We start from the raw sequence: 22,842 nt of genomic DNA on the forward strand, positions 1-22,842 counted from the left end.
GTTTTCATTGGTCTTTGTCGCATTATCTCTGTGCCTCAAAACTGTTGGTGTATATTTTGTTACTCCCTTGGTAATATTGGAATGTATTATCATCCCATTTACTGGCAGAAAAAATTGATGAAAAGATAAAATTACTTACAAAGGTCACATGTAAATCAGAAGCAGTCCTGAATCTGAACCAGGAACCCCTGACTCCTTGTCCCTGTGTTCATGCTTCCCAGTCCTGTTTCCTTATTCACAGAAATACTGTGTATTTACTGCTCCCATTTCCTTCACATGCATCTGCAAGGCTCAGCAACACTTTAATCTAACCAGTGACTGCGAAGCTGGGCACTCAATAAAGGGGAAATAAAAGATGTACAGCCAGATGCCAGAGGTTTGACTTGCTTGCAGCAGGGAGCTCACCTTTATCTTTGTGACTCTTATATTAGTTGGGATGATATTTTATCCTCATTTTATGAATGAGGAATCAAGAAAGAGAGATCTGAAGGCCGGACTCTGCAAAGGTGACTCAGTGCTTTGGTTTACTGTTCTGGTTCATCATTTTAAATGACTGCTTCAGATGTCAAGACAGGTTTTTTCAGAGTACCTAATATTTTATATCATTTTATAACATCCAAGTAACCATATTAGATGTTAATTATCAAATGCAGCATTCTAATGACATTAGCGTTGCAGGGCATCTCTACCTACTACTCTCATTATACAGAGAAAAAAGGCAAAGTGACTTTCCCAGCTGTTGTGTAATAAGTTAGTTGTAGATAAAATATCAAAACGTAGGACTGATTTGCTTTCTATCCAAGGCTGGTTGTAAAATGGGTATAGTTATCGTACTAGTATCTAACCTTTGACAGATGGGATTTTCTATCTAGGCTCGACCTGCAGTATTGCAGTCTTTTTTAAAGAAAAAAGTAGTGTGCATGAGCAAAACCACATGTTTAATAGCATTTCAAAATATGCATGTACTATCCCAGTTATTAGGCAGACAGATATTTCTAGATATGAACAGTCAGTTGCATTCTGGTAATCATAGACGTTTGCTTAGTGATCATTTTATATAAATGACAGTATGCAATTGTGCATGCCCTGGGGACATCCAGTTTAAAGTCTGGCTTATGGTGAATAAAGGCAGTCAAATCCTGCGTATGCATGTGAAATTGCTGGGGTAATTGCTGAGCAAATACATAAGAGCACCAAAGAGGGATGGCGGGTTTCCCAGCTGCTTGCAGCCAGTTCCACACATTGGCATTGGCAGGGAAACAAGTAACTGTAGGTTCAGCCAGCAGTGAATGTGCTGGCCTTCTACTCTGTCATCATTTGTCTCTGTCATTTTTTTCACGTATTGCTCTGTGCAAGCCTCCTCCACTTGGGACCTCCATGCATAGGCCCCTCTCTTGCAGTTTTACCACAGCACCAAACCTTTCTTTCCACAGTGCCGAGAGGTCTGTTTTCTCCTGATGGAACACTAGCTTTGAGGTATTGAAGTTGCTTTGGGTGAATTGCCCAAGGCCTAGTCTAGCTCAAATCTGAAGACTGTTTGGGATGTTTGGTGGGAGAGACAGACTTGTTGCTTGTCAGCACTTTGTACAAAACCTTAGCTTAGATGAACATTTTTATGCAAATTCTGTTAAACATGCTGTACCTAGTAGAGTAGAGATAAAACATCCGTAGTGCATGATCCTTGATGACATCTGTCTTCACTTGAGACAGGAGGCACTGGCAGGATAACGTGTTAATGGCTATGCCATGTTTGAGTTATCACTCTTCTCGACACTCATGAACAGAAATATCACCCCTGAAATCTTCCACTGTGTGCTCTTCCTTTACATGATGTACATTTTTGAGCCTCCAACTGTTTCTGGGACAGTGTTTACATGATGGACGTTCTGCGAGGGAATCGAGCCAGTGAATAGACACAAATAATACTTGATTTTTGTTTTTCTCAAGAATTAGGGATTGCTTGAATTTTTAGTAGTCTTAAAAATTTCTAAGCTCCTTGACTTTTAGGAACAAAATAGGTTTCAGACCATGATTTGATTCAAAATCAAAGGGGTCTAGTGGTGGAGTTTTGAAGCAGATCCAAATAACATTATAATATGAATAATTAATATTACTAATAATAATGTATTAGTAACTTGAGTATCAAATTACTGTCATCTGTTTACAGTCTTGTTATTCTGAAAGGGAGTTCCTGTTTTTTGTTATTGATGAAACACTTTGATATTTCTGCAGTGAGAAACAAAAATGTAACATTCAGATATTTTAAAGCTGAAATCTGTGTCCTTAAAATGTAGAAATGGAAATCTTCACAGTGGATGAAGAAGTTATATACTCCATTTTCAGACGAGTCTGTTGGCTAGAAAGTAGAATTTTATATTTTAAAAAAATACTGTATGAGAAAAAAGAAAAATAGGATCATTAAGCTTTGAAACTCAAGTACCTTATAAGTAACACAAAACTATCATTTGTCTTCAGAAGCATTGGGTTGCTGAGTCTGATTCAAAAGTGGATCCTAGCAGGATCTTTTCCTTATGCTAATCCTCTCCCATTTGCCATTGTTGCAAGCAGTGGTTACTGAAGTTTGCATATAAACAATTGACCACCCACATTAGAAACACTGTATCACAGATGCCAGAATAAAGATGAAAGAAAAAGCAGCGATCTAAGTTTCTGAAAAGAAGAACGTTCGTATCCAAGGAGTCAGGAACCACAGTGTCACTGTTTTCTTGTCTGTATATCTCTTGAAGCTGGTCTTGGAGCATTTGGTTAGCTTATATGCTCCTTTATTTCCTTGTAGGTAATAAAGAATGTTTTAACCCCTCTAATAAGCTTAGTGCCACAATGCAAAGAGCAGCAATAGCTTGTGATATAATTATATCCTCCTGGGAGGTCCAGTCATTTCTGGCTGTCATTTAAAAAAACAAAAAAGTTGCCCTGACCTTTTGTATAAATTAAAATCAGACTATTACAATGTGATTTGTGATTAAACAGGTAGGTGTTATTAAATGTAAACAAGCAGTAATAAGTTCAGAATGGTATTTTAAATATCTGAGCATTTTGAAACTGACGTGAAGATAAGAAGGGAGTCACAAATACCAAGATCTAAATTTTAAACAGGGATCTATTTCATGTGATAATATTGATGATTATTTAGTGTTTATTGGCTCCCTGCATAGTAAGAAAGCAAGGCTTTGTATTAAGCCACAGAGTATAATTTATGCTATCATGGGCCTGACACTTAAAGGAAATTGGTCTTAGGCAGTTCCATCATTACTTTCTTTTTCAATGTTTCTCTGAGTCCTTCTGTACGATTAAATAAGGTTTACACATGTTTGACATTGAGATAGTTCAAGCAGAGGTATAGCTGAGTTTGGAAAGCACCCTTTTGCTTTCAGATCACATGCTTAACAGCTGTAAATGACTTGAAACTTTATACAGGTGTTTATAAATAGCTACAGTTTGTGGTTATGGTTCATTGCTTCTTGTAAGCTTAGGGGTGATGGGCAGTCGTTTTTATTATATGAGCAATTGTTAATTAATGACTCTTATTAAAAACAAATTTACAACAGTACAATTAATTTGCGCAGTATCTTGAAGTTACTTTTATGATAAATGAGAACTCACAACATACCTATATGAAATATAGTTACTGCCTGAGTATAACCTACTTGGAATATCAGCATTCAGTAATACTCAGTTACTGCTGTCATCAGAGAACAGTGTTTTACTGGTAGACCATCTGAGCACTGATTCAGAGCATTCAATCCCTGAAGTACACAGTAATGTATATTGCCATTAGAAAAGGAAAGCAAACTTCCTCCTTCCTTCCTTTTTGATCGTGAAGATGGTATCAGTGTACCTAAAAAATATAAGTAAATGACAGATGTTATTAAAAAATATGCCAAGCATGTAGTGCCAAGTAGTTCCCATTATTTTTAGGAGATGAGCTTTTCTGAATATTTGGAACAGACAGTTCATGGATAGATTTTTCTGAAATGTCCACATGTTTTTTAAGAGCCTGTTTATTTACCTTCCTTGAAGTACTTGTGATTTCTCTTCAAAATGCTTAGGAATTGCTGTTATGCTTTATCACAGGTAGAGTACTCAGAGTGAGAGTACTCAGTCTTTTTGAAGGGAAGTCTTGGATGGGTAATGCGGATACTGAAAATATGCAAGTCTTCAGTAAACCTAAATGTTAACTGGTCAGTTGCATGAGAACTTCCAGGACAGTACCCTTCAACATGTGGGGAAACAAAACATTAAAAGGATAAAAATATATTTATTTATTTATTGATTTCTGTATTTATTATGACTTGCTTCTGTGGCCTGTTTATAAAATTGACTTGAACATGGTTCTTAGAGTGGTATCTCTCTTATTTGCATATAAAATGCTGGAAAACTGTAGTTAATGTTCAGGCATATGTGGAAGACACATTGGTGTCCTCTATCAGGTCAGAGCAAAAATCGTTGTCAATACACTTAATTACAGGTCCCACACTGTTTTAAGCAAATAAAATGTAATTCTGACGAGGGCAGAAAGAGTCAAATATTCAGGGTGCTGTAATAGTTTGAAAAAAGCAAAGGGTAAGTCTTCATACAGCAGTTGTTTGCTGTGCAGATAGCACAGGAATATGTTTGCATATTCCCAAGAATATGATAGTCCTAGGAATAAGAATTCCCTTGGGTGGGATGCTGCACAGAAGGATTTTATTCTTTTTAGTATCTGATAGAATCATAGAATGGTTTGGGTTGGAAGGGACCTTAAACATTATCTAGGTTCAACCCCCCTGCCATGGGCAGGGGCACCTTCCACTAGACCAGGTTGCTCAAAGCCCCATCCAACCTGGCCTTGAACACTTCCAGGGAGGGGGCAGCTAGAGTTCCTCTGGGCAACCTGGTCCAGTGCCTCACCACCCTCACACTAAAGAATTTCTTCCTTAGATCTAATCTAAATCTACCCTTTTTCAGTTTAAAGCCATTACCCCTTGTCCTATCACTTCATGCCCTTGTAAAATGACCCTCCCCATCTTTCCTGCAGGTGCCCTTTAAATACTGGAAGGCTGCTATAAGGTCTCCCCGGAGCCTTCTCTTCTCCAGGCTGAATAACCCCAACTCTCTCAGCCTGGCCTCACAGGGGAGTTGCTCCAGCCCCTTGATCATCTTTGTGGCCTCCTCTGGACCCACCTGAGCAGGCCCATGTCCTTTATATGTTGGGGGCCCCAGAGCTGGACACAGCCCTCCAGGTGGGGTCTCACGAGAGTGGAGTAGAGGGGGAGAATCCCCTCCCTCAACCTGCTGGCCACACTTCTCTTGATGCAGCCAAGGATATGGTTGGCTTTCTGGGATGCAAGCGCACATTGCCGGGTCACGTTGAGCTTCTCGTCAACCAACACTGCCAAGTCCTTCTCCACAGGGCTGGTCCCGATCCACTCCTCGCCCAGCCTGTATTTATGCTTCGGATTGCCCCGACCCACATGCAGGACCTTGCACTTGGCCTTGCTGAACTTCATGAGGTTTGCACGGACCCACCTCTCAAGACTGTCCAGGTCCCTCTGGATGGCATCCCTTCCCCCCAGCGCATCGACCGCACCACACAGTTTGGTGTCATCAGCAAACTCGCTGAGGGTGCACTTGATCCCACTGTCCCTATCGCCAACAAAGGTGTTAAACAGCGCTGCTCCCAGCACCAACCCCTGAGGAACACCTCTTGTCACTGCTCTCCACTTGGACATTGAGCCATTGACCACAACTCTTTGAGTGTGACCTTCCAGCCAATTCCTTATCCACTGAGTGCTCCATCCATCAAATCTGTGTCTCTTCAATATAGAGACAAGAATGTCATGTGAGACAGTCAAAGGCTTTGCACAAGTCCGGGCAGATGTCGTCAGTTCCTCTACCCTTTTTTATGGTAGTTCAGTGAAACTTGTTATCTTCATGTTGAATGACTCGCTTTTAGACTACAGTACTCAACTTTCTGCAGTCTTTTTGAGCATCTCTGCAGAATTTGGACACGGTGGTATGCAATGTGCAGTGCAGGGATTAGCTTTCCTGTTCAGAGAAGCTCTTAGAGGATACTGAGATGAGAAAGATGATGGTTTGACAGGCTTATATTCCACCTTCACAGTGGTCAGTGCAGTAGCAGATTCCTCAAAGCAGATAAGAGTAGTGGGCTTTTCTCTAAATGCTGTTTCTATCATATCCAGCTGTCCTGATGTACTACCCCATAGTTTTATTTCTACAGCTGAGATCTATGTTTGTATCACGCACAGATTCATATGCAATATTTCATTGTTACTGTTGATAAATACAACACTAAAATGGGGAAATAAAAAAAAAAAAGCAAAAGAAAATGGGTGAAAAATTGTTAGAACTTCATTGGTGATCTGTTGGTATTTTAAATACTTCCTTTGTATGTGGTTAGTGTGATGGGCGTGTGTTTGTGTGAAAATGTGTATGTATATACCTAAGGATGTTTAGGAAGGGGAAATGGGGATTTTTATAACTGCCATTGCTTCTTTTTAAGAACTAGAGAGAATTCATGTAAGACTATGAAGCTGAAATGCAATACCTTTGTCAAGTTTTGTATTTTTCCCTATGTACCTACTGGTAAACTTATTTCAAATGAGTTGCTTAATCTTGCAGGTTTTCATAGCTAAAAAAAAGAACTGCAAATGTCTTCCCCTTTTCCACTAGAATATCTTAGTAGATATTGTTATTTCTTAATTCCTTCATCTTATAAGAAAACTTTTCTTCCTCTGCCTCTGAAGTCCATTGGTCCTGCAAACATTTCTTGTTCTTCTCTTTGCCCTTGTGAAACATGGTCTAGCAGTTTCCTGATTTTATGCATGAGTTTGGAGTAAAGAATTTGAAAGGAAAGAAGAGACTGTATTCTTAGAAGGTTCTCCATCTCACTCTCTCTATTTAGCAAAACCTCTTAAAACCACAAGGAAAACATCCATCTCATCAGCCCCTACATGATCTTTATGGCCATGTCTGGTCTTTCTGCTGAAGTGTACCACAGCTTCTGTCCAGCTCACATTCTTGGATTTCCTTTCTATGGAAGCCAACATCAGAGGAGGGAAGGAAGAGAGAGGTTTCATGGATGTCCAAGTTTTGCCCTGACACCAAGTTAAGGTGCAACTGAATAGTGCAGCTGGATCTAGGAGCTAACAGCTGATCCTAGATCCTCTACTCTAGACAAACTGCATTAACCAGAGAAAAAAATCTGCTTACAAGAAATAATGTCAGACTGAAAGATAAACAACACCACCCCCCCAAACCTGACTGGGATCCTGTCAAAGGCTCTCTAATGCATTCAGGTCCCTCTGTGAGAATATGCATATGGTTTGGTTCATGCCTTAATGTACTTCAGCCTCCAAGTTTCTCAGTGTTGGGGCCGTGCATGTGTTCTGTCTCTCGAACAAAGCAAGCTATTTTCCTATCAAAATGCAATGAAGTAATGATATTTTCACTTGCTATTTATCATTATACTTTCCTCCAAATAACAACCCCCACCGAATATTAAATTTTTTAGTTACTGTCTATGGCACAGGGGGAATATTAACTCATGAAGAATAAATAATTCAAGTTTGTTTACTATAGTCAATAAAAAGTGGTGGGGTTTTGTTTTTTGGGGTGGGGTTTAATATCAGATTAGAGGTACGATTGAAACAGTAAGCATTATTTATTTTCTAATGGAAAATATCAAAAATTCTAGAAGCTTTTGAAAAAATAGAAAAATGTATGGAATGACATTTACGAATTGAACTGTTAAGAAATTGAATAATATATATGTTAAACATATTTTCATATAGTGCACTGTTCTACTATTCATCATTTTCATTTATTCATGAAACGTTTACAGCTTAAATAGCTGAAAGGAAAAAATATAGTATGCCTGGAGTGAATTGAACAAGGACAATTTAGATCCATTTGAGGACTGAAAATAAAAGTCCCCATCTTAAACAACGCTAGTATCTTCTGTAAAAATGAAAGGCTAAATAAAGTACAGGCTTCAAAGCAGTTTAATGCTAATGTGATAGTGCGTACTAAATGAAAACAAGCAGTACTTTTATCAGAAGCCACAAGTGTGGTGTTCCTCTGATTTATTAAGATTTATGTGATTGAAAAGACTTGGGCACTTGCTCTTTGTTAAACTATAATATGCATAACTGATAGAAACCAATTTTTTTTTAGTTAACAAAACCATGCAAACAGCAAAACACACGTAACTTCTGTCTTTGATTAGCTTCCTTTTAAAAATATGAAATACAGTGGGAAACTGGTAGGTATGCAGTATTCAGTATAAAATCCTTCATCCCATAGTGATTTCTCTAAGGTTTTGTTATTAAGATTTTTTTTAAAGTATTTGCAATAGCATTCACGTAATTTGGTTATGACTAATAAGCATGTAACACTAACCAGGAGTGTATGCTTGAGCATATGTATGAAAAATCCTAAGAAGGTGGCCAATGCAGCTAATGGTATACGGACTGTGTCTACCGAGAACAACTTCTTCCCGTTATAAAGCTCAGTTTAGCTGAGCATTTAAAGAGAAGCTGGCTCAATCAGATCGAACACGTTTACAACTTTGGAGATGACTTTAAGAAAAAAAAAAACCAAACCAAAAAACCCTCTGGAAAATGACTGATCATTATTTCTCAAATGCCTTTTGTTTGTTCAAGGGAACTGAAATGAACAATCCATGCGATTTATGAGTCTCAATTCACATCTACTTCAGAACAAGTTGATTAGACCTTTGAGTAAACCAGATAGACCACACAACATCTTTATGAGTGTCTAAATGATTTTAGCTATGTCCAGAAAGTAATTTCTAGCAGCTTAATCTTGCTTTTACTATCTAAAGGTAATTTACATGTAAAATTTATCTGAATCTTTTAAACAGTATTTTTAAAAGGTAGGGCTACATTACCAGAAAATTTAATAAAGATTAAATCAAAGAATAGAAAAAGTCTTGCTTGGAAAGGATGTTCAATATCATCTAGAAAATCCAATAAAAACACAGAAAAGTTAATATACCTTTTTTCCTCCACCCCCCCAAGATGTTTGCTGCTAGAGCATTTCACTGAATCTCCAACTGCTATATGCTTCCTCCCTATAAAAATGTAAGGCTAAATCCCCAGCCATTCCTGTCAGAATAGCTCTATTTAATCAATGAAGCCTTGTTGCTGTGCACTATCAAAGGAAATTTTGTCAGTGTTTTTAATCAAAACTTTTTAAGGTTTTCATACTTGCATTCTGGTTTTGTAACACCATAATCTTATTGTCAATACTTCCAAACTTGTTTCTCTCCCTTATCAATTCTGTTCCCTGTTCAAGATTAACCATTTTAGAGGAGGCCAAATCTAATTTTTGCTTTGAATGCATGAAACAACCTGTAATGATTGAATTGGAGAAAGGATACTTTCTGTGAAAGTTTAAGGCAGATCCTACATTTATCAGTATGGAAACAGAAGTATTTTCTGCTTACAGGGTACATTCAGGACAGCTTCATTTAAATTTTCTGTAGCGGTCTTGCCAAGCTATTGTCAGTTGGTTTTCTACGAAAGTTTAAAAACAGCTCTGTTTCACTGGCAAGCTTGTAGCCTATATTTCAACACTGAAGCTTATAGAATTCACTAAAATGGCAATCCGTATTCCTGTATTTTAGCTTGCAAGTAGGTAGTGTATACCATAAATTTTGTACTCCCACCTGCTGTTAAACTCATATTGTTCATTGTGGATGACATGTATAATAATCATTATTATTCATTTTGTACACAACCTCTTCTTTAAAACATGCCTTAAATAACATATAAAAAAGGCAGAACTATCCTTTGATGCTGTGACAATGCGTTAATTGGATTTAAAGTTTTGGAGACTTCTGTGAAAAGCTAGTCCTTGAGAAATCAAGGGTTGAATATTAACCATATTTAAATATTTTGAAAGTCAATTATACTATTTTATTTATCTTACCAAAATTATGTCACAGATGGGCATTGTAAAATTTAAATGGCCAAAATGTACATACTTTCCCCGAAACAGTCTGTTTTGCTTGGTACACTGAAAAGAGCAAAGTTTTCACACTTACCTTGCTGAAACAATCCAGTACTGGATAAATGATAGTTAAGAATCTATGTCTTTCTTAAAGCAGTAAGAGTCTTTAGAGGAGTGTTTCCAAACTTAAATTCCTCTCTTTTTATAGGTTTATGTTTCTTACTGGAAGATCAGATGGATGAAAAATTTCACAAGAGGTTTAAACAACTGTCATTTTTTGAAAATGACTCTTGAACATGTTTTCTTTCTGGATATTTCCATTCTTAGTATATTGTTAAGGTCTTGTTCACTGAATTTTAATTTCATAATAAGCATTTAATTTAGTAAGTGTTTCATTTTGTTGTAGTCCTAATTAGCCAATCCAGGTAGCTGTAAGTGCATTAAATACTACAGGATCATATGGCATTGCAGTCTGTACCAGCTATGAATTCAGTGTTCACAAGTGTCGCTTGAGGAACCTGCTTTGGTACAAGTGTGCAAGAGTGAGCGGGAGCTTAGATGCACACTCACGTTACTGTGCTTTATCATTGAGTGGCTGTGGCCAAGTCAGTGAGCACTCTCACGACTTAGTTTCCCAGATGCTGTGGGGCTGCTTCCACAGTGGTAAATAGTGCTCCCTACAGAATAGGATTTGTCAAGGCCAGCAGCAGGTGCTAAGGACCTGACAGCCGTGCAGGGTACATTGAATGGAGCTTATTTTGAACTCAGTCTAGTCTGGTCCTGTGGCACTAGCAGGTAGCATGCATTAGGTGTGATTCTGTAGCACGGGTTCTGCTTTGCTTTCAGCTGAAAGGTATGCAGTTTATGTGCTCCAGGGCCAGTCAGTAAGGTGAAGCAAAGCCTGGTAAGTGAAGACAATCAGATGATTTGTTTTAAAAGTATACTCATGATCTTAAGTGAATATTAATGTTGACTCACTCTAAGCCATAGCTGTTGCTGCAAGTGGCAATCTTCTCCTCCCATTAACTTCAGAGGCTTGAATTTATCCTATGCCTTGTTTTCCCTTGTGTCAACAGAAGTGTTTAGGCAACTGCAAGGCAAAGCAGGCTGGGGAGATGATTGAAGTGGCAAATAAAAAAGTTGCCAGGATGGGTATAAGCAACTGTAGAGTAGGGATGTGTAGGACTGCCCCTTCTAGTAGTGGTGAGATTTTTTTGTGTGTTTTTAAGATGTTTGTGCAGTTATTGTAGTAATCTGCAGTAAATGGAAGATGGAGCATGGGCAGTATAAACCCATGGAGGTTGTATGGAGGAAATGTAGACTGCGCATTATATTTCATATCTATACCAAACATGCAATCAGTTATTGCTGAGCAGCTGGCATGTGGTAGCAGGTTAAACTGTGGTATCTTGAGGAGTCTTAGATTAGATGCTAATAAAATGTATGTACAAAGAAGATGGTGATAGACCTATGACAGCATCAGCCTGATTTTTTTCAAGATTTATCTTTTTCTAGATATTCAAGAGGAAAGTGAAAATTTGGTTATATAGATTTAGTCAAACAATGAGGGGCTTGATCATGTAAAAAGCAGGATGCTTCATAATTCCTTGGTCCTGTCCTGTCCCCTCAAGCTTCTGAGTTTTACTATAGATGAACTACATAGGTTCTCTGACTGTAGTGAGATAACATTTAATCTGATCTCAGAAACAGTTCAAGAAGGATTTGTTTTCACTTTCTATTCTGTATGTTTCTAACTAGAAATGGAAGATAGTGTGCTTGAAAAGCTAAAAGTACAGGTGAGATAGTTTTCTTCCAGTTTACATAATTATGTAGGCATAGTTTTCCTGTTTCTATGCAACAGTGGGAATATATGGCAATGACAGTAATGTATGGTAGGTAGGTATGTATGGTATGGTAAATCCGTTTGCAAGAACCTGAACATACAGAACTTCCAATTGGTTCATTTCCAGGAAGCAACCCATTTAGTCAAAGGCAATTAGTTATATTAAACCTTTCTGTGAGGGCTGTCCTCTAGAGGAGTATCCAAATTCATACCCCGGTAACTCTCCAATTTGTTCCTATTGTAGGACTGGTAATCATTTCAGAATTTCTATTTGCAGGGGGAGAAAGATAATTGCATGTGTTAAACTTATACTGAGGAGATATGCTGGCTGCAAAAATGTCTTTTGAATCTCATGTAAGCTTTAACGGTATTTGGGCATTGTGGTTGATTTTGCAATCCTATGGGTGACTTGTGCGAAGGCAGACTTCCACTCATATGACTAACTCGATTTCTTTCTGTCTGATGGGCAGAAATAAAAGTAGTTTGTTATATAGCTAGTGTCTAGAATCTTTGTCTTAAGGCAGTAGAGAAGAAGATGAGATGGGTTTAATACAGAGAAGTCAGCTTTCTACTGAGGTAGTTGCTGAATATTTTATTTAGCTTGGTTTCTAACTCACTGTTGGCTGTCATTGCTCATTTTATGAAGATACACATTTATGTAATGATTTTCTACTTCATTTACTTACTTCTGTGTGCATCATTAGCATGAATGCTGTTAAAAAGGTCAATACAAAAATATAAAGTGTTTGTCCAACACTGATTAGATATTTGCCTTGGGTTTTTGTTGTTGTTGTTATTGTTTGGGGTTTTTTTTGATGACTGTCAGGTATTTGTCAGAAAGGGACAAAAGAAAAGAGCTGAAACCAGAGGACACTTTCTTCAACAGCCTCATAGTTTAGATGTGTTATATATCAAATAGAAACTGCTTCTCACACTTCCTTTAATTTCTGGGTGAATGCTCAAGTGAATGAGATGCATAAAAAATGGATTAAAAACCAGTCTGCAAAAGCAGGAGAAGATCAAGCCATTTGGTTTATGAGGTGTCGGAAGCCCTCCCTGGATACTCTGCTGACTTGTAGCAATGGAAATATAATAGTTTTAGAAACATAAAGAAGTATAGGTGAGACACTGGAACAGGTTTCCCAGAGCAACTCTGGCTGCCCCCTCCCTGGAAGTGTTCAAGGCCAGGTTGGACGGGGCTTTGAGCAACCTGGTCTAGTGGAAGGTGTCCCTGCCTGTGGCAGGGGGGTTGAACCTAGATAATGTTTAAGGTCCCTTCCAACCCAAACTACTCTAAGATTCTATGACTGCTCTAAGAGAGTTCTATCGGACAGATTTCTTGCATCAGTGATAATCTGTAACTTAGAAACTGTTGGGATGTCATCTATGGTTAATTCAATGTATTTGACCATGTTACAAATTCAGGGAACACAGAAATCTCTGAGCAGAATTTGCAATAAATGGTGATATTTATTGAAAAGCATTGTCATGTAATGGTGATTGATGATCAGTGTCTGCCAAGTCCCTGGTGTACAAGTTACACTACTTAATGTGTAAGACATCTTTCTTGTGTTTGATACAACGGTGCTACTGTGTGACATCACCATATCACAGCAACTTGCCCAAAGTGGTATGGCTTGCAAGATCAGTGCTTTCTGTTTTGTTGTATATGCACGATTTTCTGTGCTATCTACTCTTGTGATAGAGGTAAATGTACTGGATTTCATGAGACTGTTTCCCCTGGTGCTAATTAATATCTGCAGAGCATGTTTTCCATTCTCTGTTTCTCATTTCAAATGAATTAGAGATAAGAATTTGCGAGAAACTGAAGTAAAAATGAAATCAAAGGTGGCAGAGAAAAAAGCAACAGAAGGCAGAAGAAAAAGCAAAGAAGCTGAATTTAAACAAGAAGAGTTTGAATGCGATCATAAATCCAAAAATCCCCAGGGTAAGTCAGGATGGACGCATCTAGAAAGATCCTGCTAAGAGAAACACTGGCAATTTAAAAAAAAAAAAAAAAAAAGTGCACTTTGGTCTACCCTAACAGTGAAATTTTGAAATTTAGTAGTTTTTAAATGTTTCATGTTTATACAACTATAGTTACAGTGGTAGTGTAAGTAAGCAGTAAGGGACAGTGTAAGTTCAGGTGGTGGTTGTTTCTAGTAGTAATAGCATCAGTTAAGACAAAGCTGAGACATCTTGTTCAGGTTTTCATGTGACCTTAAAGACTTGTTCCACAGCAATTATAAAAAAAGTAGGGTGTTACTTCAGTTCTTTATACTGTCATTATGGTGTATTTTTCTCTTCATGATTTGTTCATGTCTAAAGCATTTCTGAATTATCTGATTGTATTCTGCTAAAATCTACCAAAGGTGTGATTTCCTCTCAAGGAAGTGAGTGTAATGACACAAAATTTTGCCTCATTGTGATGGTGATAAAGGAGGAGGTGTACCTTGAGATAGAGAACTGAGTTCTGACCTTTATCTTGTTCATTAGAAATGAGAGCACCTGTCCATCAGTAGGTATTCAGCTGTGGATGGACAAGGCCTCCACAGGCGAAGATGCTGTGATAATCATTACACTTGTGTATGCAGGACAGATCAGAGAGGGCTAAACCAGGGAATAAGGCCATATCACTCTTCAGGAGAAACAGGTTTTGGGGCATAATGTTAGCTTTGTCAGGTATCTTTCTAGTCTATCTGGGTCAGGTCAGTGCTGTGGAACAGTACCCCAGGAACTTATTTGGTTCTGTGTTCCCATTGTCACTGTAGAGAAGGTCAATGGAATTTCTTTGCTGAGAAAGCCCACCAGATCAAGCGAAAATTCATCCCATTCTTAGAATTATTCCCCTGTGTAGAACCTCATTTTGCCTGTGCCAGACCTCACTGAGCTTAGTGAGAAGAGTGACGAAGATATGAGGCTTGATTTTATACAGCTAGAGCAAGTATTTGTTTTCACACACAACTTAGCAATTAGCAACAGAAGGTACATAAACGATGAAAATGTTCTTATTACATGCTAGGTAAATAGGCATTTGAGAATAGAAGTGCAGCCGCTCTGCTGGCTGATACAGAGATGGCAGGAATGTCCCATGCTTTAGGATAATTGCTTTAATTGAAACAGGTGTGCCACTGCACCGCAGCAATTTAGCTACTTCGTGATCTCACTCTAAAGTTTACAAGCAGGCTTTTATAATTTTCACTTCCATTAGTGGAACATCTCAGAGAAGCAACATGACTTACTTGAAAACATTTTCCATTATTTGGAAGTAGTTCTAAAGTGCTTTCTGCTGTCCTTCCCGTGATGAATCCATTTTGGCTTGCTTCAGGGGATTTGCCTTGCAGAATTCCAGCAACCAAGAGCTAGAGATGCATTTTGAAATACATTTACTGGATGTGTGTCAGGTGTGCTGACTGGGAAAATTAATGCTTTCTGGATGGGTGAGGGGCAGTTCATTATGCTAAGGCCACTGATTAGTGCTGAATTAAATGTTCTCATTCTGTTTCCAAACGTTAAATTGCAGGGGTTGTTTGAAGTGCTAGTGAAACTTTTTCCATAGTTCCTTATTATGTCATTATAAGTGATCAGGGCAAGCAGTATGAAGAGATGGATGGCTGAATCTTTGTGAAAAGATTGCAAAGGGGCCAAGAGACTAAAGGTCTTTTGTTTCTGGAGTCTCATTTGAACTAGTATGTATGCTTGCCATTCTCATCCTACATACAGCCCAAGTGGAAATGAACCTTCTTAAGAATTGAAGAAAGGTTTTGCAAATTTCTGAGCAAAGACAGGAGTCTGGATCTCTTATGCTTCCTTACATTTCCCATGCTCCATTGTTTGTCATTGTGTCATGACCCTTGACTACACCCATAGTTTTATCCTACACGGTGAAAGAATGTGGGCGAAAGGGAGAGCAGAGGAGCTGCCTCAGAGGGAAAACGACATTTTTCAAACCCTCTCAGTTTTAAAAACCGTGGACTTAAGACTCTCAAGATGAAGAAGGCATGTTTCTGTAGAATGGGAACTCATCACAATGTTATGCATTCATCTTGGGTGACATTTCATTTGGACAGTGAAACTAGAATCTTAAGATACGTAAAAGTCTAATCAGATGAGCGTGATTGGCTTCTAAACTCTTGGATTTCCCTACCCTGGCTCTCCTTGCCAGGAAAAAAATACTATTCTTATTGTGTTAAATTCTTTAGCATAGGAAGATACTCATGGTAACCCTGGAGGGTGTAGTCTGCTATTCACAAAAGAATTAAAGATGCAGTGGATGTCATTCCGTATTGCTTATGTTGCCCCAATTTTTCATCAGTATACTACGAGAAAGTGAGCAAGAACTTCCATTCTGTGCTTTTCCACCTCTCCTTTGAGATATTCAGCAACTGTACTTATTTTAACAAATTTTTGCTGATGGACAGTAGCTCATTACATACTGACAGAGTTCATACACTTCCTTCTCAGATGTCTTTCCTTTTAAGACTGCCATTTAAAAAAAAAAAAAAACAAGAGAACCTCCCCTTCCCCAAGTGAGGACATCTGCGATAGGAAGAAATAAAAGGGGTGATTTTTTTTTTTCTCTAGCAGCTGATCCTCTCATTTCTCATCATAGTGTCTGAGAACAATTTGAAAGGGAAGTTTTCACACAGATATCAAAAGCTAATGCGATTGAGGCAAGGATTGTAAACAGACTTGGATTACTTTTTCATTAGGGTTGACTGCGGCAAGTTTGTTGTGTGGTTGTAGGAATTCCTGGGCAGCTGAGTGAACAACAGGGAATGACTTTGTTGTGCTCCAGTGCCCTAACTGGAGAAGGCTGTTGATGACCACGAGAAATATAGTGATCCATCTTTCGGTTAAAACTTGGGTAAACAATGATGTTTAAGTGTCACTTTTTTTTTTACCAAAGCGTGCTAAGGCAGTGGGACTGTAGAACCAGTTTTTAAACCCAAACCTAATTGAAATCAGCCTTATTTAAGTCAAACAAAGTATGTTAATGCTGATTTGCTGGAAACAACTGTAGTAAAATGCAAATATCCAGAAGTAAAGCACATCATCCACAAACATTAAGCCTTTAAAATAGGGGGAATAAGTTGGCATCTTTGCAGAGAACTTGCTTTTCTGAATCTATCAGTGTTATCAAAAATGAGTGTTACCAAGTACTTCTTGCTCACTTCTAAACACACAGAAACTATCTTTTCCAAGATTGCAAGATTCATAAACTGAGATACCTGTTTAAGAGTAGCCACCAGACGCCAATCTTTAATTTGTTTCCTTTGCCTTCTTGATGTGTTTAGTGCATTACAGAGTTCTTGAGATTTCCTTTCACTTTCTAATATACTTGCTTTTTTTTTTTTTCTCCATACTATACATTTTAATTGTTGCCTTAAAAAACATGTTCTTTCTCCTTATATGTGCAAGTTTTTGGTTCCTGCTTGGTCACACTAGTCTGCAAAGATGTTCTCATCTTGTTTGGTTGTCATAAAATTCACAGGTTTTTTTTCAAAGGAGGCTTCAGATGACATGTTTCACGAGATGTGCTTTTTTGGGCAACCTCACACCAGTAACTGGAGAATAGTTTTGCATGTCAGAAGAACCCTTTCAGGTTATGGATGACTGCATAAATTCTCTTACTGTTTCTCATTGCTGAACTAATAATACGTTTTATTTCTACCTTTGAGTCAGTTTCCAAGTAGTTGAAGCATGGCTTAATTTTGTCAGGGTATGATAGTTTCTATTACATTAACTTTCAAGAGAACAAAATTAATCTCAACATCATATTCCAAGTGCAGTAACTTCAAAGAAATATTCAGTGAGAGATGAAAGTAATAGAAGGGGAAGAAACTCTAGTTGAAAAGTTAAGCATTGTTAATGTGTGTTCGATATTGGGTAATGTTGCATTAAAGCTAGACTTCAACTTTTGTTGATTCAGGTTAAAATGATACTGTTTTGAAGGCAGAGTTTTGGGTGGGCTTTAATTTTCAAGTTAGCTGCATTCAAGCATCTACATCTTAGTAAAATTTCTGAAAGCAAACACGTGTAACGGGAAAAGCTAAAGGCACGTGGAGTAGATTTTGGATAGGGGCCTTCTTAACTATTCCTAGGATAAACTTTGACTCTACATTTAAAGTCAGGCAGGCATTTAAAAATAGTGATATTTCATCTTTTAATACAATTTTGGAGAGGTAAGATGTCTTGCATTCCTGCTTAACATCAAAGTTAACTCTCAATCTAGAAAGCAGATCAATGGCAGAAAACAACCGCAACCATATAATTCGAAACAAACCCACATTTGGTTTCCCACAGGTAACTTGATAGCAGTAGCTGCTTTCTTCAGACCAATAAACATTGCAGCAAACTGCAGCATGAAATAGCTTGCTTGTATGAGACTCCTCTCAACAGTATGACTTCCCTCTATATATAGATAGAAAAGACAAATTAGATATGGCAGCCATATTAAATTAAAGTTTTATGAGATGTATGTTGCAGAGCCTTTCTTCCATCAGGTATGGTGTTAGATATATTTCACTCCCTTTTCTTATACCAATAAAGCTTTTTCTCATATATAAAAATAAGTATAGTTAAAAAGAAATGCAGTTGAGCCTTCAGTAAACATCTTAAAACCCCTTTCTCATTCACACTTAGCTAAGATCAAAGCTGCAGACTTAGGTGCAGATACACCATATGGAAATAGAATTACTTCATCTTTTATCATTTCAATGCAACTTCCTCACTTTTTTCTTTAGAATTTCTTGAGTACTCAAGCCTTGTATTGTCCATTTGCACAAGGGTGAAGTTTATACCTTATGTATATTTTTATTATGAATGTTATATAATGTCAGCCCTTTAAGAATATTTCTACCAAAGGACTTACTCCTCCACGCCCAGCATGCAATGAGCTCTTCAACAGTGCCTGAATAATTGGGTCCAGCAGTTCTTTCCGGCTCTGGGATATGTGAATGCCTTTTGGGTGCTTCTAGTCTGCATGGGGACGAGGCGCAGTTGTACACCATTCCTTACCAGTGTTCTCCTACATGGAGAGGAAATTTAGGATCTTGGCCAAGTGGGTACTGTGGAAGACACCAGTAGATCCCTCTTCTGCACAATTAGGACACCAGGATTCTGTGAAGCTCTAAAAATGTATCATTCAATTTAAACATGCTTTTTTACCCCAAACGCAGCTGAGCATGAACTTAAAATGAGACCTTTTAACTTAAAGACTGAATTTGAACTTTCCGTGCATATCCAAGGTAATCTCAAGTGAGATTATTTTAGTCTTCCCATACATTGTATGAAAGAACTCCTACCCTGTATACAATTTTGGGTTCCTCAAAAAGTATTTTAAAAGGGCAGGAGAGTTCGCAGAAGTGCAGAAAGAATGGCAGGAGTTCTACAAAGCCTCTCTTGTAGCGGGAAGAGTAATAATCCCAGTTTACAAACTATAATGAAGGCAAGGCTAAGAGTCACTTCAGGAGAGTCTTGATGACCTTAGGGGACAGATTTCTGGGAGCAGATACTTTTTTAAGCTTGCAGAAATAGATAAAACTATATTCCATGGTTGGAAGTTGAGACTAAACAAATGCAAAGAAAGTATAAAGAATGAATTCTTAAATCTTCTTCATGGATTAAGCATCCTCTTTAAATCCATATTTTTAAAGGACCACTATGGTGCTTTTAGTAAATAGGGACTGAAAATGGAAGGTGTTTGGTAATTCCATTTCCTGTGATATGAAACGGTATGGTCAGACTGAAAGAGCTTCTGACCTTACAGCTCTGTTAATATAATTTCTTCTCTTGAAATTGTGCAGCAAGCTTCATAGCTTTTTGTTTCTACTTTTTTGCGTGTGTGAGATTTATAGAAAATCAGATGATTCTGAAAACAAATAACATTGCAGCATTGCAGCAAGTGGCTTATCCTAATGTCATAAAACACATAACTTTCCTCTGAGTTAAATGAGAATACACTACAATTTATTTTTACAATTAAACTTCAGCATTTCAGCAGAAACAGGCATTTTTCAGAATGCTTTTACCATGGAAAACATATCAGTCACCTTTCCAAATACATTTTGACAAATATTACCCTGTTCTAATGTATTGGTCAGGGTCAGTCATCTTGAAATATCATCATCCACTACCATATTAAGCATGGCTCTGTATGATTTCCTATGACAGAAGACTTTTTGGAAGGATGAGTGTTCACAAATGTTTAAAAGATGGCAGCTATCCTCCAAACAGTTTATAGACATTTAGTGAACTCAGGAGACTAATCTATAGTGTCCCTATTCTGCAAGTTTCAGTTAGCCTTCAGCTGGGTAAGCTTTGTTTGAGATATCTCCTGAGTAAAGAATGAATGAAAAAAATTTAGAAATAAGTTCTTCAAAAAAGAAGGAAAGTCCAGTAATTAAAGCAGTAATCCTGGACTGAAGATTGAGGTTCAGTTTCCTTTTTCTATACAAGGACTTACATGGGATCCTTGACAAGTTTTCTGTCCTCCTTAGCTACATCTGTACCATGCTTCCAACAGTGCCTCCCATTCTTCAGATCCATTGTGTGCCCAAGAAACATTTTAACTCTCTGTATGCCCACCATTTCCTTAACTCTTAATATTCACAAAGTAGCTTAGATGCTCACCTGCAAAGAAGCTCTGGCGCACTGCAGACAAGTGCGGGTCAGGTTGCCTGACCCGTCAGGAGCCTGGGAGACACAGTGAAGTTCAGTGGAGGTGAAGTGCGGCAACTGTATCTATTCCCGCGTCTCCTATTGTTGCTCCACAGGGCTGTGATTGTGAACTATTCCAGGGGTATTAAGCTACCCTGGCATTTTAATGTATACTGTATTGGTCAGCAAATCACAGTTTTTTTTATGGTTTCACAGAATCACAAGATGGTTAAGGGAACCACGAAAGGGACACCTGGAGGCCATCTTGTACAACCGCCCTGCTCAAACAGGGCCACCTAGAGCCTGGGACCATGTCCAGGCACCTTTTGAGTAGCTCCAAGGAGGGAGATTCCACAACCTCCCTGGGCAGCCTGTGCCAGTGCTTACAGTAAAAAAAACGTTTCCTGATGCTCAGAGGGAGCCTCCTGTGTTTCAGCCTGTTGCCTCTGTTTCATACTGTCACCCTAGTAACACTGTGGAAGAGTATTAGTCTTCTTACTAGATTCATGTTTTACATCTTAAAAGGAAAGCAGAACTAAAAAAATGTAGTTCTAGATTTATTTTTGTCAGGTTCTTAAGTAATTTTCTTAGAATAAGGACAGTAAAGAAGGATCACTAATGACTATCCTAATACCATGCTGCCAAAATATCCTGAACATACCAATCCTGTTTCTAGTGAAGTCAGATCATGTCCAGTGTTCAAACATACATTTTTTTACTTCTGCCATTAAAAGCTAACTTGCATTTTTAATAGTATCACCTATTTGTCAAGAATCTAGGAGTGAGCAGAATGCATGAGCACACTCTGCTTTCTAAACTGCAATTTCAGTATTTATTCTGAAATACTAGTTGAAGCTGTTCTGAACATAAAATATTCTGAGCTATTTTATCAGCATTTCTGTGGATGATCTTTCTGCCTTGGTCTAGAAATAAGCAGATGGTTGTCATTTCAAGGTAATGACCTGTCCTGTTTCTTCAGCACCTGAAGTTTTTAAGAGGGAGGAAAAATAATGATCTGTCTTCTGATATTTATAATGGATTCAAAGTGCATTTGATTATTTTTTAAAAAATGTTTTCTTCTCTCTAGAAAATACGAAGGATATTCTCGTCATATATGAACAAGAAGCAGAAGAGTGGGCTCTGTATTTAAAATCTCTTTTTGGACATGTAGTGAACGAAGGAGGAATCTTACTCTACAACCTAAAGACTTCGTCTTTCAAGCACCAGGAGCTATTCTCTTTACCCTGTTATAAATGTAAACTTCTGATACTATCATGTGGACTTCTTAACTGCCTGAATCAAAAGAGAAGTTATTTTCTGGAGCAAGTTCTAAAACCTTCGAATAATGTGGTCATCCTACTTTGTGGGGTGGAGAATTCAGAGATTCTTTATGAGATAGTGACCTTAGATGAAGGCAGCAAAGAGATTTCCACTGATCAGGAGCCCGAGGAGTATCTCTCTGTTGTTACTGGAATTATTCAACCAGGTAATCTAAAAATGAAAATTTTGTATGATTATTAAAAAAATTTTCTTAGCTGTATTATCATTTGGAAGAGAAAAAAAAGTGATAATTCAGATTTTCTGGAGAAACTATCTCTTCAGCTTGGTCCAGCAGTTTTAGTTTGATGATGCATTTGTCACTGAAGTGTGATGAAACTGTTGTACTCTTAGTCCAGCTTCCTTTTCACAGGGAAACAGCTCTGGAAAGTTCAAAAGCTGCCACTGACACCTGTGAACCTACCATTACTACTTCATGGTAAGAATGTTGAGCTGACATACGCTTGTTTCTCTGTTTCCTGAGTTTACAAATCTCAGAAACTGTGCAAAACTATGGGTTTATGTTTCAGCTCTTTCAAAATGCTCTAATGTGACAGTGCATATATCTTTTTAGATAGGTCTGGCAAACTGAAAAATAATTACTAAGACCCAGTTTTGTGGATGGCAGCATTTCCCGAGTGACACACAAAAGCTGTAAGAGCAGAAGTTCCCTTTCCCTTTCACCAGCCCAAGTAGTAAGTCTGTTACTGGAAGGACTAAAACTATCCAGCTTGTATGCGTGTGCACACCCATGGAAACTACAAAGAAGCATTGATGTAAAAATAGCACTTCTGGGATGTGAGAAAAACCCTTCTCCTGAGGGTGAGAGGTACTGAAATGGCAAAGTCTGTGCACATGGTTTAGTTTAACCCAAAGTTTAACTTTGCCAGGCTGCACAAATGAAACCAAGAAATAGCTTTAGAAAGACAGATGCATGGGCCACTTTGGAATGGCGATGTAAGTTGTGCACAGGTTTGGGGTAGATGGTTGTGTGTTTTCCTTTGAGAGCATATTTGCTACTGCTT

The 22,842-nt window shown here is 38.1% G+C and overlaps 1 protein-coding gene across 2 annotated transcripts in view; it reads left to right on the forward strand.

Moving 5' to 3' along the window:
* BANK1 (B cell scaffold protein with ankyrin repeats 1) overlaps window positions 1–22,842 on the forward strand; it is a 160,819-nt gene that overhangs the window by 968 nt on the left and 137,009 nt on the right. The window contains exon 2 of one of the 2 annotated variants that reach the window (XM_074866826.1): window positions 21,588–21,986. In XM_074866826.1, the coding sequence (XP_074722927.1) occupies window positions 21,588–21,986 (399 nt within the window). Of the gene's footprint in view, window positions 1–21,587; window positions 21,987–22,842 lie in introns of those variants that run through there. The other variant, XM_074866827.1, reaches the window with a different exon arrangement.

The sequence above is a fragment of the Strix uralensis genome, chromosome 4 (genome assembly GCF_047716275.1).
Source record: "Strix uralensis isolate ZFMK-TIS-50842 chromosome 4, bStrUra1, whole genome shotgun sequence".
Classification (NCBI taxonomy): Eukaryota; Metazoa; Chordata; class Aves; order Strigiformes; family Strigidae; genus Strix; species Strix uralensis.